General features: G+C 58.0%; 2 protein-coding genes across 6 annotated transcripts; both read right to left on the reverse strand.

Moving 5' to 3' along the window:
* Positions 1-195: 195 nt before the first annotated feature.
* TPST2 (tyrosylprotein sulfotransferase 2) lies at positions 196-17,354 on the reverse strand. Of its 5 annotated transcripts, none has more exons than XM_036392941.1 (7): positions 17,319-17,354; positions 9,822-9,887; positions 4,353-5,255; positions 2,736-2,934; positions 1,947-1,997; positions 1,783-1,831; positions 196-753 (listed from the first exon to the last, which is right to left on the reverse strand). In XM_036392941.1, exons 3-6 carry the CDS (start codon positions 5,186-5,188, stop codon positions 1,802-1,804), a joined length of 1,116 nt encoding a protein of 371 aa, XP_036248834.1. In that variant the 5' UTR covers positions 5,189-5,255; positions 9,822-9,887; positions 17,319-17,354; the 3' UTR covers positions 196-753; positions 1,783-1,801. The 5 variants fall into 5 exon arrangements, with proteins under 5 accessions (XP_036248834.1, XP_036248835.1, XP_036248832.1 ...); XM_036392942.1 differs by lacking the exon at positions 17,319-17,354 and adding an exon at positions 17,148-17,239; XM_036392939.1 differs by lacking the exon at positions 17,319-17,354 and adding an exon at positions 13,715-13,791.
* Positions 17,355-18,508: 1,154 nt separating this feature from the next.
* Positions 18,509-21,936, reverse strand: CRYBB1 (crystallin beta B1). Its single transcript, XM_036393371.2, has 5 exons — positions 21,796-21,936; positions 20,941-21,059; positions 19,255-19,387; positions 18,989-19,131; positions 18,509-18,689 (listed from the first exon to the last, which is right to left on the reverse strand). The coding sequence occupies exons 1-5, from the start codon at positions 21,934-21,936 to the stop codon at positions 18,509-18,511; spliced, it is 717 nt and encodes a 238-aa protein (XP_036249264.1).
* Between the last annotated feature and the right edge of the window lie 2,748 nt (positions 21,937-24,684).

Consider the following 24,684-nt stretch of genomic DNA (forward strand, 5'->3'; position numbering starts at 1 on the left):
TCTCCGACCCCAGCACCGGCCCCGGCCGCGCCGCCACAGCGGATGCGCCCCATTCACTTCCGGTCCGCTCCAGCAGCGCGCAAGCCCCGCCCCAAACCACGGAGTCGTCAGGAACGGAGCGGCCGCGCCGTTAGCGCCGCCCTGTGGCCCGGCGGGGTAGAGGGGGCGGAGCCCGCGCGATTAATAATTAAAATATTAAATATCAAATCAACACTTTAATGGTGTCCGACACCTTGGGTGGTGGGGGGGAAGGGGGGCATATATTAACTCTGCAATAGCCTCTGCAGGGTCGGGGATGGGGTTGTGGGGAGGGCACACGCACCACAAAGGCTCTGCAGGGCCAGGGGGCTGTTCCTGACCCTGGGAGTTGGGAACAGCAGGGCCGGGGTGGCTCTTCCCGATCCCAGGAATACGGAACAGCAGGGATGGGAGGGCTGTTCCCCACACCGGGAACGGGGAACAGGATCACGAGACACAAACGCGATGTACGGAGTCCTCCAGCCACGGCACAGGTGATCTCCTGCCGTCCCCCGAGCCCGGGTTTCCACAGCTGCATTCCCCACAGAGCACTGGGACCGGCCGGGGACGTTCCCGCCGTGGAGCACGTTTGGCCTTTGCAAATAAATGCAAATACATTCCTGGAGCGCAGTCATTTGGCAACAGTAGGAGCAAGCAATATGCTTGGAGAACAGATTTCCACGGGCCCACTGCACACTCGTCCTTCTCGGGCAACAACAGGCCACTGGCAGCGTTCTGGAAGAGACAGAACACAGGACCTCAGGGGCAGGATCCCCTCAGGGGCAGGATTTCCTCAGGGGCAGGATTTCCTCAGGGGAAGGATCCCCCCAGGGAAGGATCTCCTCGGGAAGAGGATCCTGTCAGGAGCAGGATCTCCTCAGGGGAAGGATCCCCTCAGGGGCAGGAGCCCTTCAGAAGCAGGGTCCCCTCAGGGGCAGATTCCCTCTTAGGAACAGGATCCCTTCAGGGGCAGGATGCCCTCAAGAACAGGATCCCCTCAGAACAGGATCCCCTCGGGAGCAGGATCCCCTTGGGAACAGGATCCCTCAGAATCCCCTCAGAACAGGATCCCCTCAAGAACAAGATCCCCTCAGACTAGCACAGCAAGGCCTGACTGAGGGTTTAAAGCCCCTGTGACAGAAAAAATGGCCAGAAAGGAACCAATTCTCAGCCCAGGGCAAGGGAACACACAGTTCCTGATCTTCCCTCAGTGCTTCTGATCTTTTTCTAGCCCAGCCATCTGCTTGTACACAGAAAGTTGCTTTTAAAGGATCAGTTTTAGTACCAAGAATGGTATTTTATGCTTTAGCATGGAGGAAGAACATCCAACACATCAACAGTTGTCTCTGGAGCAGCAGCCCAAGGCAGCAGCTTTGTTTTCCATCATGTTTTCCTTTGTTTTCTATCCCCTTCCTCAGGTCCATGGCACGTCTTTGGAGGCAGCTGGGGAGCAGCTCAGCTCATCCACACATTCCATGTGTCCCTGCTGCCCGCAGGGACGGGCTGCAATAACCCTCCCAGGCGGCTGAGTTTCATTTTGCAGCTTTAATCCTGTTCCCAGAGCTCAGGAAAAGAATTCCTTACAATTGGTCCCACACAGCAGCATTGTGTGGGAAGATCTGAGGCGACTGTGAGGGATCCCTGGCACCAGGAGTGTGCCTGGAACCCCAGCAGATCCACAGAAATCACACAAACCAAGTGCTGGTCCTGGAGCAACACAAGCAGATTTGCCCAAATCCCAAAATTAAGTCAACAGGGTCTTACCTGGAAATCATTAATTTTCTTAGTGAGAAGATGACGTGTTCTGAGTCACCTGAAAGAGCCCCAGAAGAGAAGGGTCAGCTCTGAGCCAGCATTCCCCAGGGAAGGCAGAAGCAACCAGGTACCCTGGTGTGTCCCAAACTCCCAAACCCTCAGGGTGCTCTTACCTGCAGGTGACCTTTGAGATTAGCCGGTGTTTTATAATCCCCCTTTAAAACCTGTGGGAAAGAGAACCTGGAGTGACCCCCTGGGGCAGTGGAATCACCTTTGGGTCACTGCTGTCAGCCATTCCCAGCCTTCCCAGGGAAAAAGCTGCACCTTGAGTGCTCTGTCCTGCTCTGGGCCCTTCTCTCCAAAACAGACATGGAGGGGCTGGAGTGTGGCCAGAGAAGGGAACAGAGCTGGGGAAGGGGCTGGAGCAGCTGAGGGAGCTGGGAAAGGGGCTCAGCCTGGGGAAAAAGGAGGCTCAGGGGGGACCTTGTGGCTCTGCACAGCTCCTGGCAGGAGGGGACAGCCGGGGGTGTCAGGCTCTGCTCCCAGGGAACAGGGACAGGAGGAGAGGAAACTGCATCAAACTGTGCCAGGGGAGGGTCAGGCTGGACACCAGGAGGAATTTCCTCATGGAAAGGGTGGTCAGGCTTTGGAAGGGGCTGCCCAGGGAGGTTTGGAGTCCCCATCCCTGGAGGTGTCCAAGAACATGCTCCATGTGGCACTCAGTGCTCTGGTGGGGAGGATTGGGCACAGCTTGGATTTGATGGTTCTGAGAGGCCTTTCCGAACCTGAATGACTCTGGAATTCTGTCATTCTGTCATTCTGTCAGTCATTCTGTCATTCTGTTTTCCCTGTGTGAATCTGTTTTCCCCCCCTGCTCCATCCCGACCTGGCTCTGGAGCTTCCCTTGCTCCGGAGGGCTCGGTGAGCCCCTGGCCTGTCCCCTGCATGGCAGTGCCACTCACTCTGTGCGTGTTGTTGACAACCAGGGGGTCGGGGTGGCCGTAGTTGGGGGGGTTGGCGTAGGGGTCATAGCCCAGCCTGGCGAGCATGGGGGCGATGTGGGCCATGTCCTGCAGCACATCCCCCGGGATGTGCCCGATCCATTTGGATAACGCCTCCATGTTCACCGGCTTGATCACCTGGTCTGTTGACCTCTCTATCCTGGGGAGAACAAAGGAAAAAAACAAAACCACACAATGGTTGGATTTCACGCATGTGCTGGGCTCACACACAGCTCGCTGCCACCTCCACAGAGAACCACAGGATGGGATCTTAAATCCATTTTAAATCCCATCCTGTCCCACTCCCTGCCATGGGCAGGGACACCTTCCACTATCCCAGTTGCTCCAAATCCTGTCCCACCCAGCCTTGGGCACTTCCTTGGGTGGGGTAGCCACAGTTTCTGTCCCTCACAGCTCTGCTCTGAGGAAGCAGACCCTGGCAAGGGGTTCCACAGCCCCAGAGGCTGGATCCTTCTGTTTACAATATTGGAATCATTAAGGCTGGAAAAACCCTCCAAGATGAGTGAGTCCAACCATTCCCCCAGCACTCCTAAGGCCACCACTAACCCATGTCCCAGCTGCCACATCCACACAGCTTTTAAATTCCTTCAGGGATGATGACTCTACCACCGATCTGTTCCGATGCTTAATTACCCTTTCAGGAAAGCAATTTTCCTTTTTATCCAACCTAAACTTCCTCTGGCACAACTTGAGACTGCTTCCTCTTTTCTTACAGGAGGGATCTATCTTGCACTGGGACAGAGGGTTTCACCAGGACACCTCTGCTTATCAGAGGAAAACAATATAAGATGTGTGGGCTGTAGCACAGATCCACCTGGTGACCCCTATGAATATTCAAAGCCTGATCTAAGCAACCTGGACCAATTTACTCTGAGCAAACAGGGAAGTAGAGCTGGCTGCACTCCCAGGGCATCCTGGAAAACTGGAGCAGCTGCACATCCCCCCGTAGCTCCTGTGCCCTCACCACCAGGGCACCATCAACTGATATGGAGACTTGGATAATTCCCTTACACGGCTGATTAAATTTTGCTAAGCCTGACTTAAGCCTCCATTTAGAAAAGAAACAGCATTAAAAGAGGGAGAGAAAGTGGGAGAAGGCAAACACCCCCTACACATGGAAAGGGCAGGAGGGAGTGCTGGGTGTGCCTCCACTGAGTAGGTATTACTTTTATTCTGCAATACCAACCCCAAACCTGGCAAGAACTGCAGCTCATCATCATTAGCAGCACAACTAATCACATCAAGGAGGCATCTGAGGACGGGTGGAGAAAGAGACATTAAAGAGCTCACTTTTCAGAGCAAGCAGTTCTTTGCAAATTAGAGACTGAAATAATTTCTGCAGTGTCAAGAGAGATTAAACAGTCACCTGCTCCTGAAATCCTTGCTTGACAAGCTGTTCTGTGGAGTACAACAGATTGGGAGCATTAAAGCCATCTCTTACTCAGGAACACAAACCCCACTGCAGTACAATGTGCTGTCCCTCCTCCCCTAAAACCACACACAAACACTTTAGCCTGCTTTGTGCAATGAAAAGCTGAGGAAAGAGCCGAGACTCACTTGGAAAGGGACACCCCACCAGGTTTCCCGATGAGCTCCTCGTGGTGCAGCACCGTGTCGCTCCAGGAGATGTCCAGGAACCTCATGATGTTGTGCATGGACTGCTCGGGGTGCAGCACCAGCTGCTCGTAGTAGACGGGCAGGCAGCGGGCGCGGCCGATCTCCAGGCACTGGGAATACATCACCTCGATGGCCTTGTTCCACTTGGTCAGGCAGTCCCGGTAGCTGTTCAGGTCGAAGCCGGCGATGGTCACCTTGCGCGTGATCATGGAGTGCACCGAGGCGCGCCCGTCCCGCACCATCAGCAGGAACTTGGAGTTGGGGAACAGCCGGGACAGGTACACGGAGGACTTGAGCGTGAAGGGGTCCTTGTTGCACAGGTACCTGGCTGGCTCGCCGTGCTTGGCGATCACCTCCAGGATGAAGGCCTGCATGGCCGCGTCCAGCACCTGGTCCGTCACCCCCGCCTCGTCCAGCCGCATCTTCTCGCGGCCGGACTTGGACCAGGCCTGGCGCATGGCCAGCACACGGGGGATGATGCGCGTCTCCTCCCCGCAGCGCACCTCGGGGTGGGCGTCCAGCATGGCCCTCATCAGCGTGGTGCCGCTGCGGGGGACGCCGCCGATGAAGATCAGGGGCATGTCCTTGCTGTACCGGTACTCCACGTGGTTGGCATCCACCATCACCAGCTCCTCGTTCTCCGGCCTCATCAGCCTGTGCCTCCTCTCGCTCAGGACCTGCTGGCACTCCAGGACCTGCTGCCCGAGGTGCAGGGTCACCATCAGGGCTGCCACCGAGCCCAGCAGCAGCAGCACCCTGCGCGTGGTGACCCGCATCCTGCTCTCCTGGGCACAGGCTGGGGGCTTCAGCTCTCTGCTAGCGAGTGTCCAACCCCACGGGCATCTGCAAGAGAACAGCACTGTCACAGCAGTGATGGGATGCTGACACCATCCCAGATTTCATCACCTCCTTCACTTATCAGCACCTCTTTCATTTATCAGCACCTCCTAGGCTTGGTGCCCTACACCCAGCAGGTAATTAAAGTCTGCCTAAGTGCACACCCAAAGAGAGAATTTCTGCATTGTGCTCCCAGAAACACAGGTTTACAGCTGGAGCAAAGCTCCAGGAATGTTTTGGAGAGGAGGGGCACTGTATATTCAGAGACTTCTTAAAACAAAATCTTTACAGAGAGCCTGCTCCATCCCAGATGAAGCCCAGACCCAAGCTGTGGTTATTCCTCCCAAATCCAAGTCAGCATTCCATCACTGCTCACCTCCTAGCCACCTGCATCCTCCCTACATTTTGTTTAGTTTAACCCTATGGTCACAGGGGAAGGGGAAGCTAAAATAAGAGAAAAACAAAAGCCTCTCATGCCAGCTTTAAGGGTCTGAGTCAGGAGAAACCATTAGAATGAAACACTGAAAGATTCAACCATCTGAGAGTGAACAGCCACACGCAGCGTTCACCACCCTGCCCTGCCTCGGGAACTGACCTGACAGAGAAATCCGTGAAACTTCATCTGGCACCGAGACTTTTTGGGGTTTTCCACGGCTCGGCAGGACATCCAGCAGGAAGGCTGCAGCCTCTGCAAGTGCCCAGCTCAGCTGCGTGCCCGGAGGGACTCCCGGGAATGCTGGCACCGCTTCCCGCACCCTCCCCCCGTCCGCCCCAGTTGCGAGTGCGGGTTTTGCAATCTTCCCCTGGGCTCACCCCAGGATTTCCAGTTCTTTGTGATTATGTGGCTGGGGCAAGAGCTGAATGGAGTGGAAGGAACGGGCCGTCCATGGATTCTGTTTTGCTGACAGGCCAAAGAGCTGCTCCAGAGAAGAGTTTCCCCCCACGGTGAAGGAATACATTGTGCAGCAGCCCATGCGGAGCAGGGAGCAGGCAGGAGAGAGTCTGGAGCTGGGCAGCTTTCCTGCTCCTCCTGCCAGGCACTCAGGGACTCGCTCTGCTCCCCCCTTCCAGTCCCTGACATCCCACTCCACCATCCTGGACTCCACCCACTGGCATGTATCCACTCCTGCCCAGGCAGTGCCTCTCTGCCAGCCCAGGGACGCTCTCCCACAGCCCAACAGCACAGCAACATCACCAAAAGTATTTTTGTGGCTCTTTACTCCCTGGTCCACCCTGACCAGCTGCTTGGTAACATACCTGAAGCTAAACAGCCTCAATTGCATCCCCAAGTATGAGATAAAGGGGGTGGATTTGTTGGGATGTAGATCAGAGGGACATCCAACAGCTCTGGCATTTTTGCAGCACCAAGCAGAGTCAGGGCCATTAACAAGACAAGTGCTGCTCCCTCCTGCTCTCTTCATCTGTTTCTGTCATGTAAATATATTCAAATATTCACCCCAAAATAATTGCAAATGCCACAAGACCCATTTCAATGGATGGCAGAGGAGCAGGCAGGATTTAGGGCCAACTGGAATAATTAGGGCAATGCAGACCAAGACAGGCTAATTAGCAGCAAAGGCTAATCATGAAAGGAGGCTGGAGCACAGAAGTGCTCTGTTCTCCAGGAGAACCAGCTGACAGGGAGCAGTTCCCACCGAGATGCTCCAGCAGCTCCGGAGGGAACAAAGGGACTCTCATATTGTGTTCGATGGGGCTGCCAGCTGTGCCAGGGGAGGTTCAGGTCAGACATCAGGGGGAATTTCCTCATGGAGACAGAGATCAGGCCTTGAGAGGGGCTGCCCAGGCAGGTGGTGGAGTCCCCATGCCTGAAGGTGTCCATGGAACACCTGGATGTGGCACTCAGTGCTCTGAGCTGGTGACAAGGTGGGGACCAGGCACAGGTTGGACTCCAGCTGGATGGTCTGGGAGGGCTTTTCCAACCTGAATGATCCTGGGATTCTGGAAGTCCCTGGGGACTGAGCCCTCACTGCTCCTACCCAATGCCACCACATGTCACTCTGTGTGGGGAGTGGGAAAGGCAGGGATTTGTGATTCTGTCACTGCTGAGCTCTGAACTCTGGCTCTGCCCCTGCACGGCAGCGCCTGGGCCCGGGAGGGCCAGAATGGGACAGACCTGTCCATAGGATCACCTGGGATCAGCCCTGTGCACAGCAGTGCCTCCCTGGGCCCCATAGGGCTGGAATGGGACAGACCTGTCCATGGGATCACCCCCCTGCATGGCATTGCCTGGGCCCCATAGGGCTGGAATGGGACAGACCTGTCCATGGGATCACCTGGGATCAGCCCAATGGGCTGGGAGGGCCGAGCAACACCCAGAGCGTGGCTGGGTCACACTCACACCTGCTCACACTCTCGCACACTACTCACACTCATGCACGCCCTCGCACACTATTCACACTCTTGCATGCTACTCACACTCGCTCACACCCTCGCACACCTGCTCACACCCGTGCACACCCACTCACACTCGTGCACACCCGCTCACACTCACGCACACTCGTTCACACCCTCGCACACCTGCGCACACCTGTGCACACTCGTTCACACCCGTGCACACCCACTCACACTCTCGCACACCCGCTCACACTCGTGCACACTCATGCACACCCGCTCACACTCGTGCACACCCACTTACACTCGTGCACACCCGCTTACACTCATGCACACCCGCTCACACTCGGGCACACTCGTGCACACCCGCTCACACCCTCGCACACCTGCTCACACCTGTGCACACTCGTTCACACCCGTGCACACCCACTCACACTCTCGCACACCCGCTCACACCCGCTTACACTCGTTCACACCCGCTCACACTCCTGCACACCCGCTCACACTCGTGCACACTCTCGCACACCCGCTCACACTCATGCACACCTGCTCACACTCGTGCACACCCGCTCACACTCACGCACACCTGCTCACACCCGCGCACACTCACGCTCACCCCTCACAAAGACTGTGAATGATTGGCATTGAGAACTGGGAAGGCCGGAGCCCGTTCAGGCTGGGCTCTGGCTGCTTCCTGGGCAGTGTTAGCTTTCTGGAAACGTGATTAAAAGGTTCTGTTTGTTTCTGTGATTTTTTGGACACAGAGAGTGATAGTTGTTGTCTATCTACCTAGTGCCTGGGGGAGTTCTTTGCTGTCTGAGGCAGTGCAGTGGTGCCCCAGAGAGTTTGTGTTCACTGCTGGTCATGCCAAGGTGTGCCTGCACTCTTGGGTCAGTGACTTGTGCTGGGCTTCGTTTTCTGCTTTTCCTCTGCTTTTGTTCCCTTGTTCTTAGAGTAAGCCCTTCAGTGAACAGTGCCCAGATGTGATAAAGGGCTGCTGTTCGAATAAAACCAGCAGTTTATAGAATTTTAATTTCCAGCTGCATAATTAAAACACTCCCATGTAAGGGAGAAACGCTGCTCAGAGCTCTTGCTGTGATCTGGGACGGAATTTTGTTTTTGTTGTTGTCATAGACTTAACCATAGGATTTGTTCCCTGTCTGTTTAGGCCATCTTAGCCAAATTGCCTGTTTAAATAAATGTTGCAACAGAACATCAATGAGTTCTTAAGTCCTGAGGTTTCTTTTTGAAGCTCTTTTTGAAGCTAATAAAGTGCAGTGTTAGAGGGTATGTACTCCCAAGAGAAAGACTTCATTTGAGACAAGGTGAAACTTCAAGGCAAATACGGATGTGTAGATGGCACAATGAGACAGAGCTGGTCCTCAGCTCTTTTGTGAGATTCTCCACTGAGAATTTCCTAAAATTTATGGGCCTCATTAGTCTGTGAGGGAAGATGGATGGGTCATTTCCTCCCCAGCAGACATTGTGCTGGAATCAGGGTGTAATTAGGTTCCAGAGACAACACCCTTTCAAATGCCCAAGCTGGCTCTGAGAGCTTCCCACTTGAGCAGGATTAGGGAGCTCTCAGAGGCTACTCTGGCAGGGAATGATGACATGGGAGCAGAAAGCAAAGCACCAGCAGCAATCCAGGGCTGAAACCCCTGAGTACAGCTTGGACACGGCAGTACAGGGATGTCACACAAGGGCAGGGGCTATGTCCCTGGCCAGCATCAGGGGGCTAAGGCTGGTTCCAAGGAAGAAGCTGTGGAGGAAGGCATGTTGTGGCAGTTTTGTGTTCCCCTTGGGATGCCTTTTGCAGCTGCAGTGTGCCAGGAGCTCTGGGCTCTGTGGTTTTTAAGACCCTAACCCTAGGTGTAACCCTAACCCTACCCCTAGGTGTAACCCTAACCCTACCTCTAGGCAGAGCACTAAAATCAGCCTTGTAAGGCTGGCACCCAGAGTGTGGGGCAGGATGGGGACCAGTGGGGACATGATAGCAGAGTGACAAGAGGTCCTACAGGCAGCAAGTCCTCCGTATTCCCATGCTGACGGGACTTGAGCATGAAGAAGGCTGACACTGTGTCGTGCCAGCTTGTGAAAGCAACACAGGATCAATGGGGCACCAGTGGTGGTGTGGACAGATGTGCAACCTCATGAGACAGATGTGCAGCAGCCAGCCAGCCTCCCAGGGGAATCACACATCCAGCAGCTTGCTCTTACCTTTTCCCCGTACGGTCATGGTGTTTCTAGTTGAGCTTCATGCTGAACCCGTGGCCACCAAAACACCTGATGGGGAAGAGAAGCCACAGTGTTGATTTGTTCATTTAGCACACACATCCACTCCCCTCCTCAGCACCTTCCCCTCCTCCCCACAGCCTCCTCTGAGCCCCAGGGAAAGGTGTTCCTGCTGGAGCTGGTGGCCCCAGCTCATGGTCAGCACTGGCAGCTGGACTTGGCACACCTGCCCTGAGACACCAGCACTGTTCACAGAGCACAGCCAAGCCAGGAGACACAGAGGGAAGCAGCAGGGCAGCTGCTCTTTTAGGAAATGCAGCCTCCTGGAAAAGAGAGAGGCCTCAGAGGGACCCTAGCAGCCTGGATGTTTAAAGCCCAGGGGATGACAATCCAGCTGGGCACAATTCCAGCACACACTGGCCAGCACAACAGCCTTGACCAGAGGAAGCAGCTCCAGACTCGCCTGCTGCAAATGCTGAAATCAGGCACACGTCAGACTATGACCAGAGCCCCCAATCAGTGACAGTGAAAGGAGACAGAGCCCAGAGGACCTGCAGGCCTGGCAGGACCTCCTGGCTCCAGCCCCAAGAACAAAGCTCTCTCCAGCCTCACCACCTGCCAAGGCAGTAGCACTAGCCCTGCACAACGTGGAAATCCCTCCAGATTGGGAACCAATCCCCTGGACACTGGGTTTCCCACAAGGACTGCTCCATGCCAAGGAGCACAGCAGCCTTGGCTGGAGCCATCCTGCAAGCACAGAGCATCCTGGGGACAGTCTGGGACACGGAGCTGCAGCAGAGCACCCCGAGGGGCCAGGAGCTGGCGGATCACCAGATGTCACTCTGCTCCCAGGATCACAGCATGGACATGGGACCATCTTGGGGTCACTGCTGCTGGGACATTCCCAGTCAGCTCCCCCTGGCTGTGCAGCAGGTCCTGGCCTTGCAGGATGTTCCTGAGAACATTTCCAGTAGTGACACTAATGGCTATTCCAGTCTCCTCTCGTGCCATCGAGTGTCACCGGCCCCTCCGCCTCAGCACTAAAGAGAAACCAGAGGGAAACTCCACCCAGCAGGAACTCTACAAGGGCTTATCCGCAGTGCAGGCGCTTCCCTGCGAGGCTTCCTGCTCAGCCTGGCCTCCATGGACGACAGGACTCCAGCTCCAGACCAGGCTGCAGCTCCACGCAGCAGCAGTTGCATCCCTGGATGTGCTTCTGCAGTGCCCCGAGTGCTGAGGTGCAGGGACAGAGGTGGTCCAACAGCCCACCCAACTCACCCTGCTCCGGAAACGGCTCCAGATCCTGCCCAGGCCCAGACACACGGACGGACACACAGACGCACTTGTTTGTGACTTCCTTCCTGATGCTGTGCAGGGCGTCACCACCAGCTGGGCTCCAACAGCAGCTCTGACCGAAACCCAACCAAAACCCCTGAGTCAAACCCCTGACCTTGGCACCTGTGCTGGGAACGGGTAAAAACCACCCCCAGAACAGCCCAGGAACCGGCACAGCACTATCAGAAGTGAGGAAATACCATTTGTTAAAAGTGTTACAAACAACCACAGAAACAGTTTCTATGTTTCTATGAGAAGCCCCATGTGATCTAAAGCTGCATTTTTCTTCAAACCATTCCCAGAAATGAGTGTCATTAAGTGCAGCCTCCCCAAAAGATGTAGGTGTGGCCTGGAAAATTTGAGGTCAATTTGTTGGTGCTTAATAAAAGGATGAGGATCTGCAGACGCCCCTGTGGCGGAACAGCAGCAGAAACTGTGGTCAGCAAGAAATGTCCCAACATATCCAGCTCACATCTTTACAAATCAGCAATATTTAATTACTGAATTGATAGATAGTCCCCAGTTCATTTACAAAAGTAAACACAGCTTGCCTGAGGGCCACTGCTTCATCCCAACCTGAGCTCAGTCCAATGCTGGCACTGCTGATGAGAGCTCTGCTCCTCCTGGATGCTCCTGCTGGCAATTTCCAAACACTTCCCAAGTATCTCTCTTAGCAGGACTGGAATGCAGCGAGCATGGGGCATGGGGCATGGAGCATGGGGCCAGCCCCAATCTCCACCAGGAGCACACAGAGGCACCACGGGGGTGGCTGTGGTCACTGAGTGCAGTGTCAGCCCTGTTGCACAACCCACAGCTCATGCTCCTCCACCCCAGCACTGCCCAGACTGGGATTGATCCCATGAGACAGGAGGAACAGAGTCCAACCCACTCACCCCAGGGGTGGGACAGGGGCTCTGCACCTACCTCTGCTGCAAGTGTGCCATGGCCCTAAGCCTTGGAGAGAAGATATGAAAATTAAGCTGCAGCACTCAAAAAAAACCTCCACAACAAAAAATAAGCTGCTGTCAGCCTCCACGTGGCAAGAGCAGCACCACTGAGAGCAGGACGGGTTTGGTGACTCAAACTGAAGCTGCACTGCAGGTCATGAACCCAGGGCATCCACTGGAACAGAGGCCAATTCCAGTGAAAACACAACCAATCCCAACAAAAACACCTGGGTCTGGAGCACTTTGGAGTTCTGTGTCCCTTGGAAAAACCCCCAAACAGTACTGACAGCCCTGTGGTTTACACTTGCACCGCCACCATCACCCCAGGGAAAAATAACAGTCAAAAGAGTTCAGGGATGAGTGTTCAAGCAGCCACCTCAGCACGCAAAGCACACAGAGGCTGCTCCAGCTGCATCTTAACACCCAACAAGCTCAGGGGGCAGAGGGGAATTTTTTCTCACTGCTGAGTACCTATAAAAATAAACCAGCAGAACCTGCTGCCCTGAGGATTAAGGCAGCGTGCGCCAGCTGCAAACACTTTCTGGCTCAGAAAAGCCTGCAAGGTGAGAGCCCTGAGCCACACCAATCATTCCAGCCGAGCATCCCAAAGAGCCCAGCCAGGGATAGGGGCACTGTGTGCCAGCCAGTTCCAACAGGCTCTAAATCACATCAGCAGAGGATCCACAAACATCTCACAGCACAAACAGACTGTTGGTTTATCGCCTCAAGGCTGTTATGATTAGCAAAACATTTTATTATCCTGCTCAGTGGTACAGTGTTCCTCAAACAATAAAAATCCCACCAATTTACAGTAACTCCCCTCCACCCATCCCTCGTTCCAAGCATGGCGACAGCATTTTATCATCAGGAGATGCAAACCTCAGCATTCACCCTGCCAGCCTGGCAGAGACACAGCCTTCAGCCCAGAGTGGCAGATTAATTATGGAATGCCCAAGGAGGAAGCTGCTGGCAGGACCCAGGGATGGAGGCACCTACCCACTCCCCAGCACCTGGCACCGTGTGCCCGCACCGCAGCAAGGCTCAGGCACGTCAGACACACATGTGCTGAAATGGGACACGAGCTCTGCACTTCAGAGGGAACTCCTGACTTTTAATTAACCCACAGAGCTTCAGCCTTCCTTAATTACTCTGTAGTTGCTGCCTCAGGGGGACAAAGGCAAAGCCAGCACAGGTCCACTGATGGTGACACTCCCATATTGGCTCCCCTTGTGCCCTGACCAGTGACTCCACTGTTCTGCTGGAGGAAGGAGCTCTGGGAAAGCACTGAGCTCTCCCCCAGCTCCTCTTGCCCAGGGAAGCTGTGGCTGCCCCATCCCTGGAAGTGTCCAAGGCCAGGCTGGATGGAGCTCTGAGCAACCTGGTCTAGTGGAAGGTGTCCCTGCCTGCAGAAGGGGGTGGAACTAGAAGATCTTTAAGATCCCTTCCAACCCAAACCATTCCATGATTCTATGATTCCTCTCTATGCCTTTGATCAGGTCCCTCCAACTCGCAGCCCTCGTCCAGGGTATGTCTTGGGAATCCCCACGGGAGAGGGGCACTGGGCAGCTGAGGGTTGCAGCCCCCCTGTTCACTCACCATGCTTGATGCAAACACAGCTCTTCCCTCACAAAACTGCACAAATATTCCCTTGCAGGAATGTGGGTGGTCAGAGCCTGCCATACAACAGGGAGGAAGAGAAGTCAGAGGAACTGCTAGAAAAAACACCAAGTATCTTCAAAAAATATTTTCCCAATCCACACGCCAAACCCTAAGTCTCAACAAGCTCCATTCTTGCATGCACAAAGATCAGGATCTGCAAATAAAAAATTGTTTCTGCAAGACAAACCCCAAAACCTCAAATTTGCTTAAGAAACAAAATCAAAGTGTTTTATTTCCCCATGCAGCAGCAGCAGCCCTGGGAGCACTGCCTGAGGGCAGGGCAGGGCAGCAAGGATGGAGGTGCCACTGCTCACCCTGCAGGCAGGGATGGGAGAGGGGACACTGCTCCCCATCTTCCCCAGCTCCTCTGCTCGTTCTTGTCCTGTTTCCTGCAGCTCCCTCAGGAGCACAGACCCAAGCACAGACCAGCCCCAGGATCTCCAGCAATGCCCAGCCATGCTCAGCACAATGGATGCCATGATGGCAAGCATTTGGCGTCTCCACAAAGCCAGAAACTTTGGCAAACACCAGCACCCACTTCAGCCATGTGTGTTTGTGGCCTCCCACTCCCAGCCCCAGCGAGGATGGGCAGTGACCACTCCCAGGCCCTGGCAGGGGTGAAGCCCTTGTGAAACCACCGATGGAAGAAACGGAACCGGCTCCTTCCGAGCCTGCGCCACTGCTGCCTCGTCAGCCAAAGCACCCAGAACAGCACATCCGAGCTCCTTCCTGTCTGCACCAGCCCAGCTGGAGCCCTGCTCCTCCTCTGCTGCCACTTGCATCTGCAAACGCTGGGCCACCAAGGCCTGTGCCCATGCCCTGAGTGCCACCCGGCCACGCTGGCTCACAGCCAGCTGTGAGCACAGCTGCCCGAGGGCGGGTGGCTGTTATCCCACCCCCCTTGCAGCTCAGCCACTGCTGGCAACAGCTGCTCACACCACAGGGTCCCTCCCAGCACCGAGCAGGAACAGGAGTGCTGGAAAAGCTTCCCCTGCCCCAGCACAGCAGCCTGTGGCTCCAGAACCAACATGCCCGTGGCTGTTCCTCCGTGGAGAAGCACCTGCATGCTTCAGCCCCTGCAGAGCCCTCAGTCTCACTCTGGGGTCACTGCCTGGGAGTGCACAGTGGGAAGCAGCTGCTTGCTTCATTTCCGAATGCTGTGTGTTGAGCAACCCCCGCTGCTGCTCTTGTTTGATGTCCCTGGGAGGGGACAAGGGGCTCCTGTGGCAGGGCCACCCTCCTGCCTGCAACCCACACCGTGAGGCACCACAGCACGGACTGGGGACCAAAAGGGGGCAAAAAAGGCATCATTCATCTTGAGAGGGAAAATCTTTGAGAGAATTCCTGCAGGAATTCTGGAGGCAGACAGGGCTTGGAAAACAGAGTGAACCAAAGCAGGCAGCCAACACCAGGGCAAGCTTCTCCCGGGTTCTGTGTGCCCGCTGCTTGTGCAATCTGGAGGGAAACGTGCTCAGCCGAGGCATGAGGCTGAGGTTCCTCAAGGCATCACAAATTCATCACAAGGCACATCTGCACGGTGCCAAATAAATCCACCTGCTGGGGGTTTGTTTTCTCTCTCCAAAAATCTTCTTGACAGTCCCCGCATTTTAACAGCGCTCCTGCCATCCCACACATCCCCAAAGGCTCAGCGTACCCGGAATGCAAACTGTCTTTGGAAAAATCTCCTTAAAATAGCAGCAGAAATTACTAATACCGTTTGTAAAACCTACAGGCAGAGGATGGCCATGACATGAGCCTGACCATGCTGGTGAGCCCACCAGCCTCCTGCAGAGACCCCAGGCCTCAGCCTGCCACATCCCCCCACAGTGAAGCCCCCCAATGCCAGCTGCTGTGGGCGATGCTGGGGAGGACTCACACAGTGCCCAATTCAGCTGCTGTCCCCTAAATTCCAGGCTGCCTCCCTCGTGTGACTCCGCACAGACCCTGGGCTCCCTTCAGGCTCTGCAGCACAGCTGCTCCTGTGGTGCCACATGCAGCAGCCTCGGGGCACCAGCTGCCACTGGCATGTGATGGCAAACCCCGCTTGCAGGCGCCTGTGTTGGCACTTGACAGCTCCTCACGAGCAGCCTACAGCATCCCCACAAAACACAGGGCAAATCTGGAAACCTGTTGGCACCCATCATTGGGATCTCCCCACTCACCGTTGCTCGGTGCCTGAGCAGGAGGGAGCAGCACGGCTGCGCTGAGGGGGGACTCCCCTCCCGAACCGAGTCCAAGCAGCCAGCGGGGCCTGGCACAGGGAGGTGTCTGAAGGGGTTTCAAGCTGTGAGATGACTTTTGGACAGAGCCCGAGCACGCAAACAAACACAGAGAGGGACAGAGCAAAGGCCTCTGTGATGCAAACCATGCAAGCCATCCCCTGCCTGTCCAGGAGGGCAGCCCAGCTCATGCTTGCTGGCTCCACTGCCAGCAACTCCAGCCACGAGTCCCAAGGAACCTGAGCTGGACAAAGCGTGGGTGTCGCATCCCTGCCACACAGGACACAGTAACAGATGGGCACTGCCAGGAGAGTGCCAGTGCTTTGTGTGGGCTGCAAGGTGCCAACACAGCTGCTCAGGAGCCCGTCTGCCCCCCTGCCAAGGGACCCACATCCCACAGCCACCCTGACCTAGGTGCTGCCAATACCTCTCAAGCATCAGCAGAGACCCACAGGTGCAGCCTCTCACTGGGCACCCACCCTGCCCAGGCCACCAGGCTCATCCTGGTATAGAAGGGTAGTCCCAACCTTGGCTGAGCTCTGGACACCTAGACAGATGGACAGCCCCAGCCCATGGGTGGCTCTGTGTATGGCAGTGCTCAGGTTATGGGGGCACAGCTTGATGCTGGGCTGCCAGAGGGGAGCCACGGGAGTGGGGAGAGGGCACCGTGAGCCAAAGAGCAGAATGGGAGGACAAAGGTAGGAGGAGGACCCTGCGCTGAGCACCCTGTCCCACCTGCCGTGCCCATCCTGCACTGTGTTCTGTGCACTGAGCACCCTGTGGGCACCTCAGCACACCCTGCACCCAGCACCACACTCTGAACTGAGCACTGAGCATCCTGCGCTGAGCACCCCGCACCGAGCATCCTGTCCTGGGCATCCAGCACTGCTCTGAGCATTCAGCACCGAACACCGAGCACCGCTCCGTGTCCCCAGTACCGCACACCCAGCACCGCACACCCAGCTCCGCTCCGTGTCCCCAGCACCGCACACCCCGCACCGCTCCGTGTCCCCAGCACCGCACACCCCGCACCGCTCCGATCACGCATCACCGCCCGGTGTCCCCAGCACCGCGCACCGCGCACGCCCCGCACTGCGCACCGAGCATCCCCCGCCGCTCCGCGCCCCGTTCGCTTCGTCCGCGCCACCCACCGAGCCCCGAGCCGCTACCAGGCAGCGCCCGCCGGTACCGGGCACCGCCCGCCCGCTGTCACCTGCCAGCCGGCGGGGCTGGGGGCACAAACGGCGGGGGCACACGCTGTTCCTGGGCCGGGTCTCTCCCCCCGCTGCTCCCGGTGCCCCCCCCCCCCCCCCCGCACTCACCGGGGCCGCCGCCGGCCCGGAGCGGCGCGAGACGCGGCGACGTCACGCGCACGCGGGGCCGGGATCCCCGCCCGCCGCTCCGCGCGTGCGCCGCGCGCGCCGGGCAGCGGGCGGCACCGGGCGGCACCGGGCGGCACCGGGCGGCACCGGGCGGCACCGGGCGGCACCGGGCGGCACCGGGCCCCAACCCCCGTCCCTGCCCGTCCCCCTGCCGGTACCGGCCGTGGCTCCGCAGCCCGTCCCCGCCAGTCGCCGGGAGCGCTGCGCATCGCGCTGCCCGCGGCCTCACCGTTATCCCCGGTCGCCGCCCCTCTCCCGGTGCTGCCTGTGTGCAGCGCCCTGCCGTCACTGGTATCGCTGTAATTAATTACCGCCGTCGCTAATTAGCGGCGTGGGAGCTCAGGGAAATGCCACCCGAGGTGCCCCACCGGGAGGCAACGGGATGGGAAGGGGGAATGAGGCCGCAAAGAAGTGCCCGGTGGGGAGGGACAGCATCCGAGGGGAGGGAAAATAAAACTCCTTGAAAGTGAATCGGTCTTCGATTAACTGCAATTTCGGCTGTTAATTAGTGCCCAGGTGGATTCTGCGGGCAGGGACCCAGGACCCTTCGCAGCCCCCCGATCCTGCAGGTGCGGATGGAGGCAGGAGCCTGCCCTGATTCCATGGACAGAGCCGGGAGCTCGCTCTGATTCCGTGGACAGAGCCCACAGCCCGCTCTGACTCCATGGACAGAGCCGGGAGCCCGTCCTCATTCCGTGGACAGAGGCAGGAACCCGCCCTGATTCCGCGGCTCCCAGGGCACCCCGAGTCTCCCAAGTGAGAGGGTCCCCACGGGGGCTGGTGGGGTCAGGCTGCAGAGCCTTTGCCACCCCTTTTCCCCACACCGAGGGTCTCCTGTGTCCCAGCCCCAGCGCGGGGAGTTCCTGCATGACACCAATTCCTTGGCAAAACCCCCCCTCCACCGTGTCCCACCCGGCTCCAGCGCAAGGCTGGCACATCCCGAGCGAGCAGGTTCATGCAACACCGACCCCCGAGCAGTTCTAATCTTCTGGTTTTTTTTTAATTTGCCTCACAAGGTAGAGTACATCCAGGGAATGTGCAATGTACAAGGAAAGTGCTGGGCAGGCGAGCGCGAGGGGAGGCGGGGGTGCCCCACGGGGCCCGGGACTCGTAGCTAGCAGGCAGCACGCTCAGTCGGAGGGCGCGTCGGGGGTGACAAAGGTGCCCTTCTGGTCCCACTGCATGTCCCGGATGCGGCGGATGGACTGGATCTGGGGCTGGAAGGCAGACCACTCATTCCAGTGTCGGAAGTCTCCGGTCTCAAAGAGGTACTGGTAGCCTCTGTAGCCAGGGTACTGGTACCCGACCCAACTGCGGGAAAAGCAAACACAGGGCACCTGAGCGGGGTCAGCCACTCCAGGCAGCAGCCACATGGCTGGTGGGTGCTCAGGGGGCCGGCGTGGCCTCCCTGTGCTGGCCACCAACCTCTGGGGGACGGGCCACACCGCTAGAAACAGCCACACCACCCAAAACTGCCATGCCAACCAAAACCAGTCATGCCACCAAAACCAGCCATGTCACCACTTTCTGTCTGCCTGAGAGCCCACAGCAGCTGGTTAGGGAGGACAGGGAGCCTGGCACGAGGCAGCTGCCACTGCAGCCCAGCTTACGTTCCACTGGGCACCTGCACGCTGCCCACGCGGTCGCAGAAGCCATAAGCCCAGAGGCTGGGCACGTCGTCCTCCTGGATTTCCATCTTGTTGCCCTTGAAGTCAGCAGACTCGTAGAGGGAGATTTTGTGGTCCTCAGCCTCCTGGGGAAGACAGAGGGAGGGTGCTGGGCAGTGTGGCCGAAGCCCTGGAGCTTTGCTGCAGTGAGGCATTGAGCACACAGGCCTGGGCAGACCCCACCAGGCCCTCTGCTCCCCAGCACTCACCATTTTGATGGGACGCATGGACATGAAGCAGTCGCTCCGGTAGCTGCTGGACCAGGTGTCCCAGCGAGGGTACTCGCCCTTCTCCAGGATGAACATCTCCCCACGCATGTTGGCCTGCTCGTAGGCCACCCAGCTGGGGAGAGAGGTGGGCAAAGAGCGGGTCAGGTGCCACCCAGCAGTTCCCCTCCTGCTCAGCCAGCTTGCAGGACAGTGGAAGGGTTTCCAAAAAGGCTGAGGCCCCACCACTCTGCTCCCACCTTTCTCCCAGCCCAGGCACTGTGGCCTGTGCAGAGGCAGCGCTGATCCATGGGCTCCCAGCTGGAAGCTCACTGGTGTGTGAGTGTCCAAACCTGCAGCGGGCACCAGCACTCCTCTTCCTCAGCTGGGGAGCAGCAGGACCCCTGCACAGCTGGTGACCCCACAGAGTCAGCTCAGGACTCTGTTGTCCCTCCTGCCCGGGCTGTGTAATCCTGGCATGCCCGCACGCCTCATTGCTCCAGCGCCAGCCAGCGCTGGCACCTGTCCCACTGCTGGGAGTGGGGCTCACTCAGCTGCAATGTCACCTCCTCAGCAGAGCCACGAGGTGCTGAGGTGCTGGGAGTGTCATGGGTGTGGGGCTCCAGAAGCCCCCAGCACCACAATGGTCCTGCATTTGCTGCTTCCCCTTTCCCTGCAGAACAGCTCTTCCTGCAGATGCCAGCAGGGGTTTTCCTGCAAGCAGGAGATGTGTTCAGGTACCCCAGGCTGCACAGCCTCAAGCTGCCTGCTAAAGCTCAGCTCGGTTGTTTTGCTTTTGTCTTTCCCTGAGCACATTTTTGGGTGCAGAGTTCCATTGGTGACTCTCAAGAAGCTTCTAAGGACCCCAATGACACTCAAGTTCTCTCCTCCCAATTTCACCCTTTCTGTGTCTAGTGCAGCTTCCCAGGTATCATATCTGAGCTCCTTCCAGACTGCTCCATCCCCCATTTGTTTCAAGAAGAGTTGGATATTCTGGGTTCTTAATAAAAAAGTCATAGGTGCTGCATGGTGTCACTCCAGGTCACCCTCCAGGTCCCTCATGGATGCTGTCAGGACAAGCCATGTCCTGTGCATCCTCCCCACAGCTCTACCAGCCCCCCTGCATTCCTGGGCATGCTGTTTCCAGCCAGGCACGGCACGGTGGGATGCTCTTTCAACATGGAGATCATCTGTCTGCTCAGTTATCTGCTTTGGGGATCGTTTTTGTCCCTGCCTGTGTCAACTGTTCCCACGGCTTTGCAACCTGCCCAGCCCCCTTGTTGCTGCTCAGCTGCCTGGGTGCGGGCGGGTGCTTGTCCCTGCCCATCCCTGCCTGCTCCATCCTGGCCCAAGGATCCCACCTCATTTCACCTTGACTTCTCTAAAATCATCAGGTCCCTTGTGTTCCGTGGACAGCTCCAGGTGGCTGAAATGATGGACACGTTTCCTCAGCCCTTGGCTTTGCCTCTGGTGCCCTTTGCTTTGCATGTGGCCCTGGCATCCCTCCCACCCATCCTGGCCCTCCTGTCCTCCTCGAAGGAGATCCGGGATGCCCGCTCTGCTCCTGTGCTGGCCCTGCTGCCCAGGCAGCAGGGAAATCCTGAACATCACATTGTGCCCAGGGCTGTGTCCCCACCCACCAGGAACATCCCCAAGGTCACAGCCCCCTCCGTGGCTGGGGTCACTTACGGTCCAGAGGTGACAATGACACTGCGCACCCGGTCGAAGCCACGGTCAGCCAGGTTCAGGCACTCGGCGGTGAACTCCATCTGCCTGCCCTGGAAGTTCTCCTGGTCGAAGACAACAATCTGGGGATGCAAGGAAAGGGTTGGATGAGGACAGGCACGCTCAGGGAGGGCAGGCTGGTGCTGGGTGACCAGTGCCCGAGCCTTCTGCTCCATGTGTCCCCCTTGGCTCTCCAAGCCTTCCTGCAGCTTCTTGGATCTGGTGCCCGCCCGTGCTGAGCTGGGCTCCGTGCAAGGGCATGCCCCAACAGCTGTTCCTGCTCCAAGATGGCCTCATCCTGCCCTTGCTGCTGCTGGTGCCCACATTGGTGGGAAGGAGCTGCTTCTCCAGGTGCTCTGTCTGCACCTTGGCCTCCTCAGCCTGGCACGGTGTCACCGGAACCCTTGCATTACTCACCCTCCCGTGCCAGCCCTGCTGCAGTGCCTCAGTGGCATGCTGGCATCACTGTGGCATTTCAGTGCTGGCCTTGTCACCCCTAGTGTCCCCTCCACCTCCCCGTAGGACCTCTGCATGCAGGGGGTGACCAGAGGGACGGGTGAGAGCAGCCAGCCCTGACACCACAACCCAGGGGAGAGCATTTCCCAAGCCTGTGGTCCCCAACAAGCTGTCCTGGCCAAGGCACCTTCAGACCATTCCTCCTGCAGCAGCTGACCAAATCCTGAGCCTGCTGTCAGAGGGACAGAGCAGGGATGGCATCGCCCACACTTCCACAGTCCTTCCCCCTGGAACAATCTCCTCCTGCCCTTGTCCCTCAGCCCGGAGCATGTCCCTGCACACATGGGGAGCCACAGGGCTTACCCTGAAGGCTTCTGGGGAGGGCTCCTCGCCCTTGCTGTTTGCGACAGGAGCAGGGTCGAGGGATGGGGTTGGAGCAGGAGCTGCCTTCTCCTTGTCATCCGCAGCCTGGCCGGGAGCAGTGGGTTTTGTGGTCTCAGACATCGCGGTGGTGGGCTCAAGTCTGTGACAGGGCACCAGCAGCAGGTTAGAGGGAGGAATGGATGTGGGCACCCACTACCCACCCCAGGAAGGGTAACATCTGCATGGGGTGGGTGGGCAGGGCCAGGAGAGGAGCTGCTGGAAGGTTCTCCAGCAGGCACAGGAAAGGATCCTGCCTTCACCAAGGGGATCACAGGAGGTCTTGGAGTCCACACTCTCCTCCTGTGGTCAGGAGAGCCCTGAGCATGGTCCTGGAGTGCCCAGGGATGGGGCCTGATGCTGTGCCAGGCACCGGGGCCATCCCGCACGGGGTGCACTGGGAGCCCGGGGGGCACCAGGGCAGCGTGTGAGGGGTGGGAAGGGGACAGCCCTGTTCTGCTGAGGCCCTGCAGCTGGCACCCTGCTGCGGCCCCGCAGGTCAGTGTCAGCAGCAGCTCCCCGGGGAGTGGAGGGCAGGTGGGATGCTGAGCACAGAGGTGCTCCCAGACGTGACCACCACAGCGGTGGCCACGGCTTAGACCCTGAGTTTCCCTCTCCCCACCTTGGGTCCTCTGCAGCCCGGTGTCCGGGGACTTTGTCCTCTTACCTGGGCAGCTGCTGCTTCTTGTTGGAGTGAGCGGGCTTGTGTTTCGGGGCGCCGCGAGGCCCCCACTTTATAGCCTGGCAAGGGCAGACCCCCGGGCGGGCTCACAAAGGAACTGCCAGCTCATCAGTGTCTGCGCGGCCGCCCAGTCATCACATCCTGCAAAGCGCTGGGCGAGCTGGAAGCCTCTCCCCGGCCCCGTGCCCAGCCGCTGAACCCAGCACTTTCCTTTGTGCCCCCGGCACAACAGAAGACCTGACCGTGCCACTTTGCAGCGCGCCCGGCACCCGCTGCCCCGCGTGCGGCCGCCCCGGCAGGGCATATATAGCCCTGGCACGGCCCGGCCGGCGCCGGCACCGGCTCAGGAACACCTCCCCCGGCCAGCGCCCCGGCCCCGGGCCCGCGGGGACACCCCGCTCCCAGCCCCGCCGTGCCCGGTGCCCCCCTCCAAACACTGAACCTCTCAGGTGCTTTGAGCATCGCCCCGTGCCCGCGGCGCTGCTCTGGAGATGCCAGAAAGCGAGACCTGAAATGTTCTGAAATGCTTCAGGAGTCAGGGTTTTTCCAAAGGATGTGTAATCGAAGCTGACACTTTCTGAACAACCTGAGTGCCTGAAAACAGTGTTTGTTCTCCCTTGGGAACGTCCCTGCTCGCTGGCAGGGTTCTTCCTTTGCTTTTTAGCCCATTTTCCTCATGCTGTGGTCACCTTGTAGCACCCCTGGTTCTGCCACCATCACATTCATGGTTTTGGGGCATCAGCTCTGTCCGACTGGTGCAGGAGGGTTGTGGGTGGCTGATTGGGGATGCACTGGCACCAGTCCCTGCAGCAGCTCTGGTGCCACATCTCCCCACCCCATGGCACCTCGGGGGGACCTTCCCCTGAGCCCCTCTGAGCCTCTGATCAGCTTTTCTGCACCTCCACACCCCTGTCCAGCACCCTCAGCTTCCCGCAGCATCCAGCACCAGCAGTGTCTCACCCGGGGGTGTGTGGGCACAGGGCTCAGAGCCCCGTGTGCTGCCCTCCTCTTTTGTTCCTCTCATGTGTCACCCAGCAGTGGTGGGATCCAGCTGCACCCTCTGGGCCATTGCACAAAATCCCCAACAAAAAGAATGTATTGATCCCTTCTTTTCCCGAGGTTTTTCAGGAGGTGTGCTGTGCCCGTGACACGGCTGGGTGTGGGGTCTGCTGCCCCATCACCCTGGGCACTGGCCCAGTCTGGTTCTCACCTTGATACTGAGCAGTGTTTTATGATTCATGATTTCAATTTGTGCTCCTTTCCATGGTTTTTATCCAGATTTCTAATTTAACCTGCCCTCTCTTCCTCCCAGAGCCAGCATGGGGGCTCTCCCTGTGCTGCCTCCCCTGTACCTCCTGATCACCAGGTCTCACCCACCCCCTGCTCCTGACTCTGCTTCCCCTCCCAGTCCCCAGCACCTTTGAACCTGGATGTTGGAAAACCAGCTCAGAGAGGCTGAGCCCTGCTCCTGATGGTCTCTTTGCTCCTTACTGAGCACTCAGCATCCCTGTGGGCTTCCCTGAGCCAGGGCTGACAGCAGGGATCGATCCTTGGCCATTCCTGAGCCCCCCAGACACAAAATCTCTGCCCTGCCATGGACCCTGTGCCCTCACTGCGCCATCCCTCCCTGGCACAGGGATGCACAGCTCCAGCACAGCCCTGGCAGCAGATGGGCACTGTGGGCCATGGAGGGCACGGGCACAAGGGTTTGCTCTGCCCTGGTGAGTCCCACTGCCCGTGGATCTCCTGCTGCTGCATCCCTGCCTGGCACTGAGTGCCACTGTGGCAGCACCGGCTGCAGTGACCGTGTCACACTGCCAGGACACGGCGTGGACAGTGAGCGAGTGGTGGTCACGGTGCTGGTGGCCAGCACAAGCTGGGTTTAGCTCAGGCCACAGCGAGAGGCCAGGGACAAATTGTGCCAGTGCCAAGAGGGCTTTTGCTGGGCTTGCAGGTGGCAGGGAGAGCCCGTGCAGCCCTGCTGTGCCCTGGGGCAGCCCGTTGTGCTGAGCCTCCCCATGTGCCCTGCTCTGCCTCCCCCAGGCTGCCCGGGGCTCACAGGGCTGCTGCAGCTGCATGAGGGGGATTCTGGCTCAGCCTCCTGGCAGTTTTCTAGCAAATTCTGTCCCAAAACACAGCACTCCCTGTGG

This window comes from Molothrus ater, chromosome 18 (assembly GCF_012460135.2).
Source record: "Molothrus ater isolate BHLD 08-10-18 breed brown headed cowbird chromosome 18, BPBGC_Mater_1.1, whole genome shotgun sequence".
Taxonomy (NCBI): Eukaryota; Metazoa; Chordata; class Aves; order Passeriformes; family Icteridae; genus Molothrus; species Molothrus ater.

Coding starts and splice junctions, on each gene's coding strand:
- TPST2 (XM_036392941.1), bottom strand. CDS start 5,188: ATGCGGGTCACCACGCGCAGGGTGCTGCTGCTGCTGGGCTCGGTGGCA. Junction 2,935..4,352: donor GGTGGGGTGTCCCTTTCCAA/GTGAGTCTCGGC, acceptor TGTTCTCCCCAG/GATAGAGAGGTCAACAGACC. Junction 1,832..1,946: donor ATCTCAAAGGTCACCTGCAG/GTAAGAGCACCC, acceptor GGGCTCTTTCAG/GTGACTCAGAACACGTCATC.
- CRYBB1 (XM_036393371.2), bottom strand. CDS start 21,936: ATGTCTGAGACCACAAAACCCACTGCTCCCGGCCAGGCTGCGGATGAC. Junction 21,060..21,795: donor CCTCCCCAGAAGCCTTCAGG/GTAAGCCCTGTG, acceptor TTGCATCCCCAG/ATTGTTGTCTTCGACCAGGA. Junction 18,690..18,988: donor GTGCAGGTGCCCAGTGGAAC/GTAAGCTGGGCT, acceptor CTTTTCCCGCAG/TTGGGTCGGGTACCAGTACC.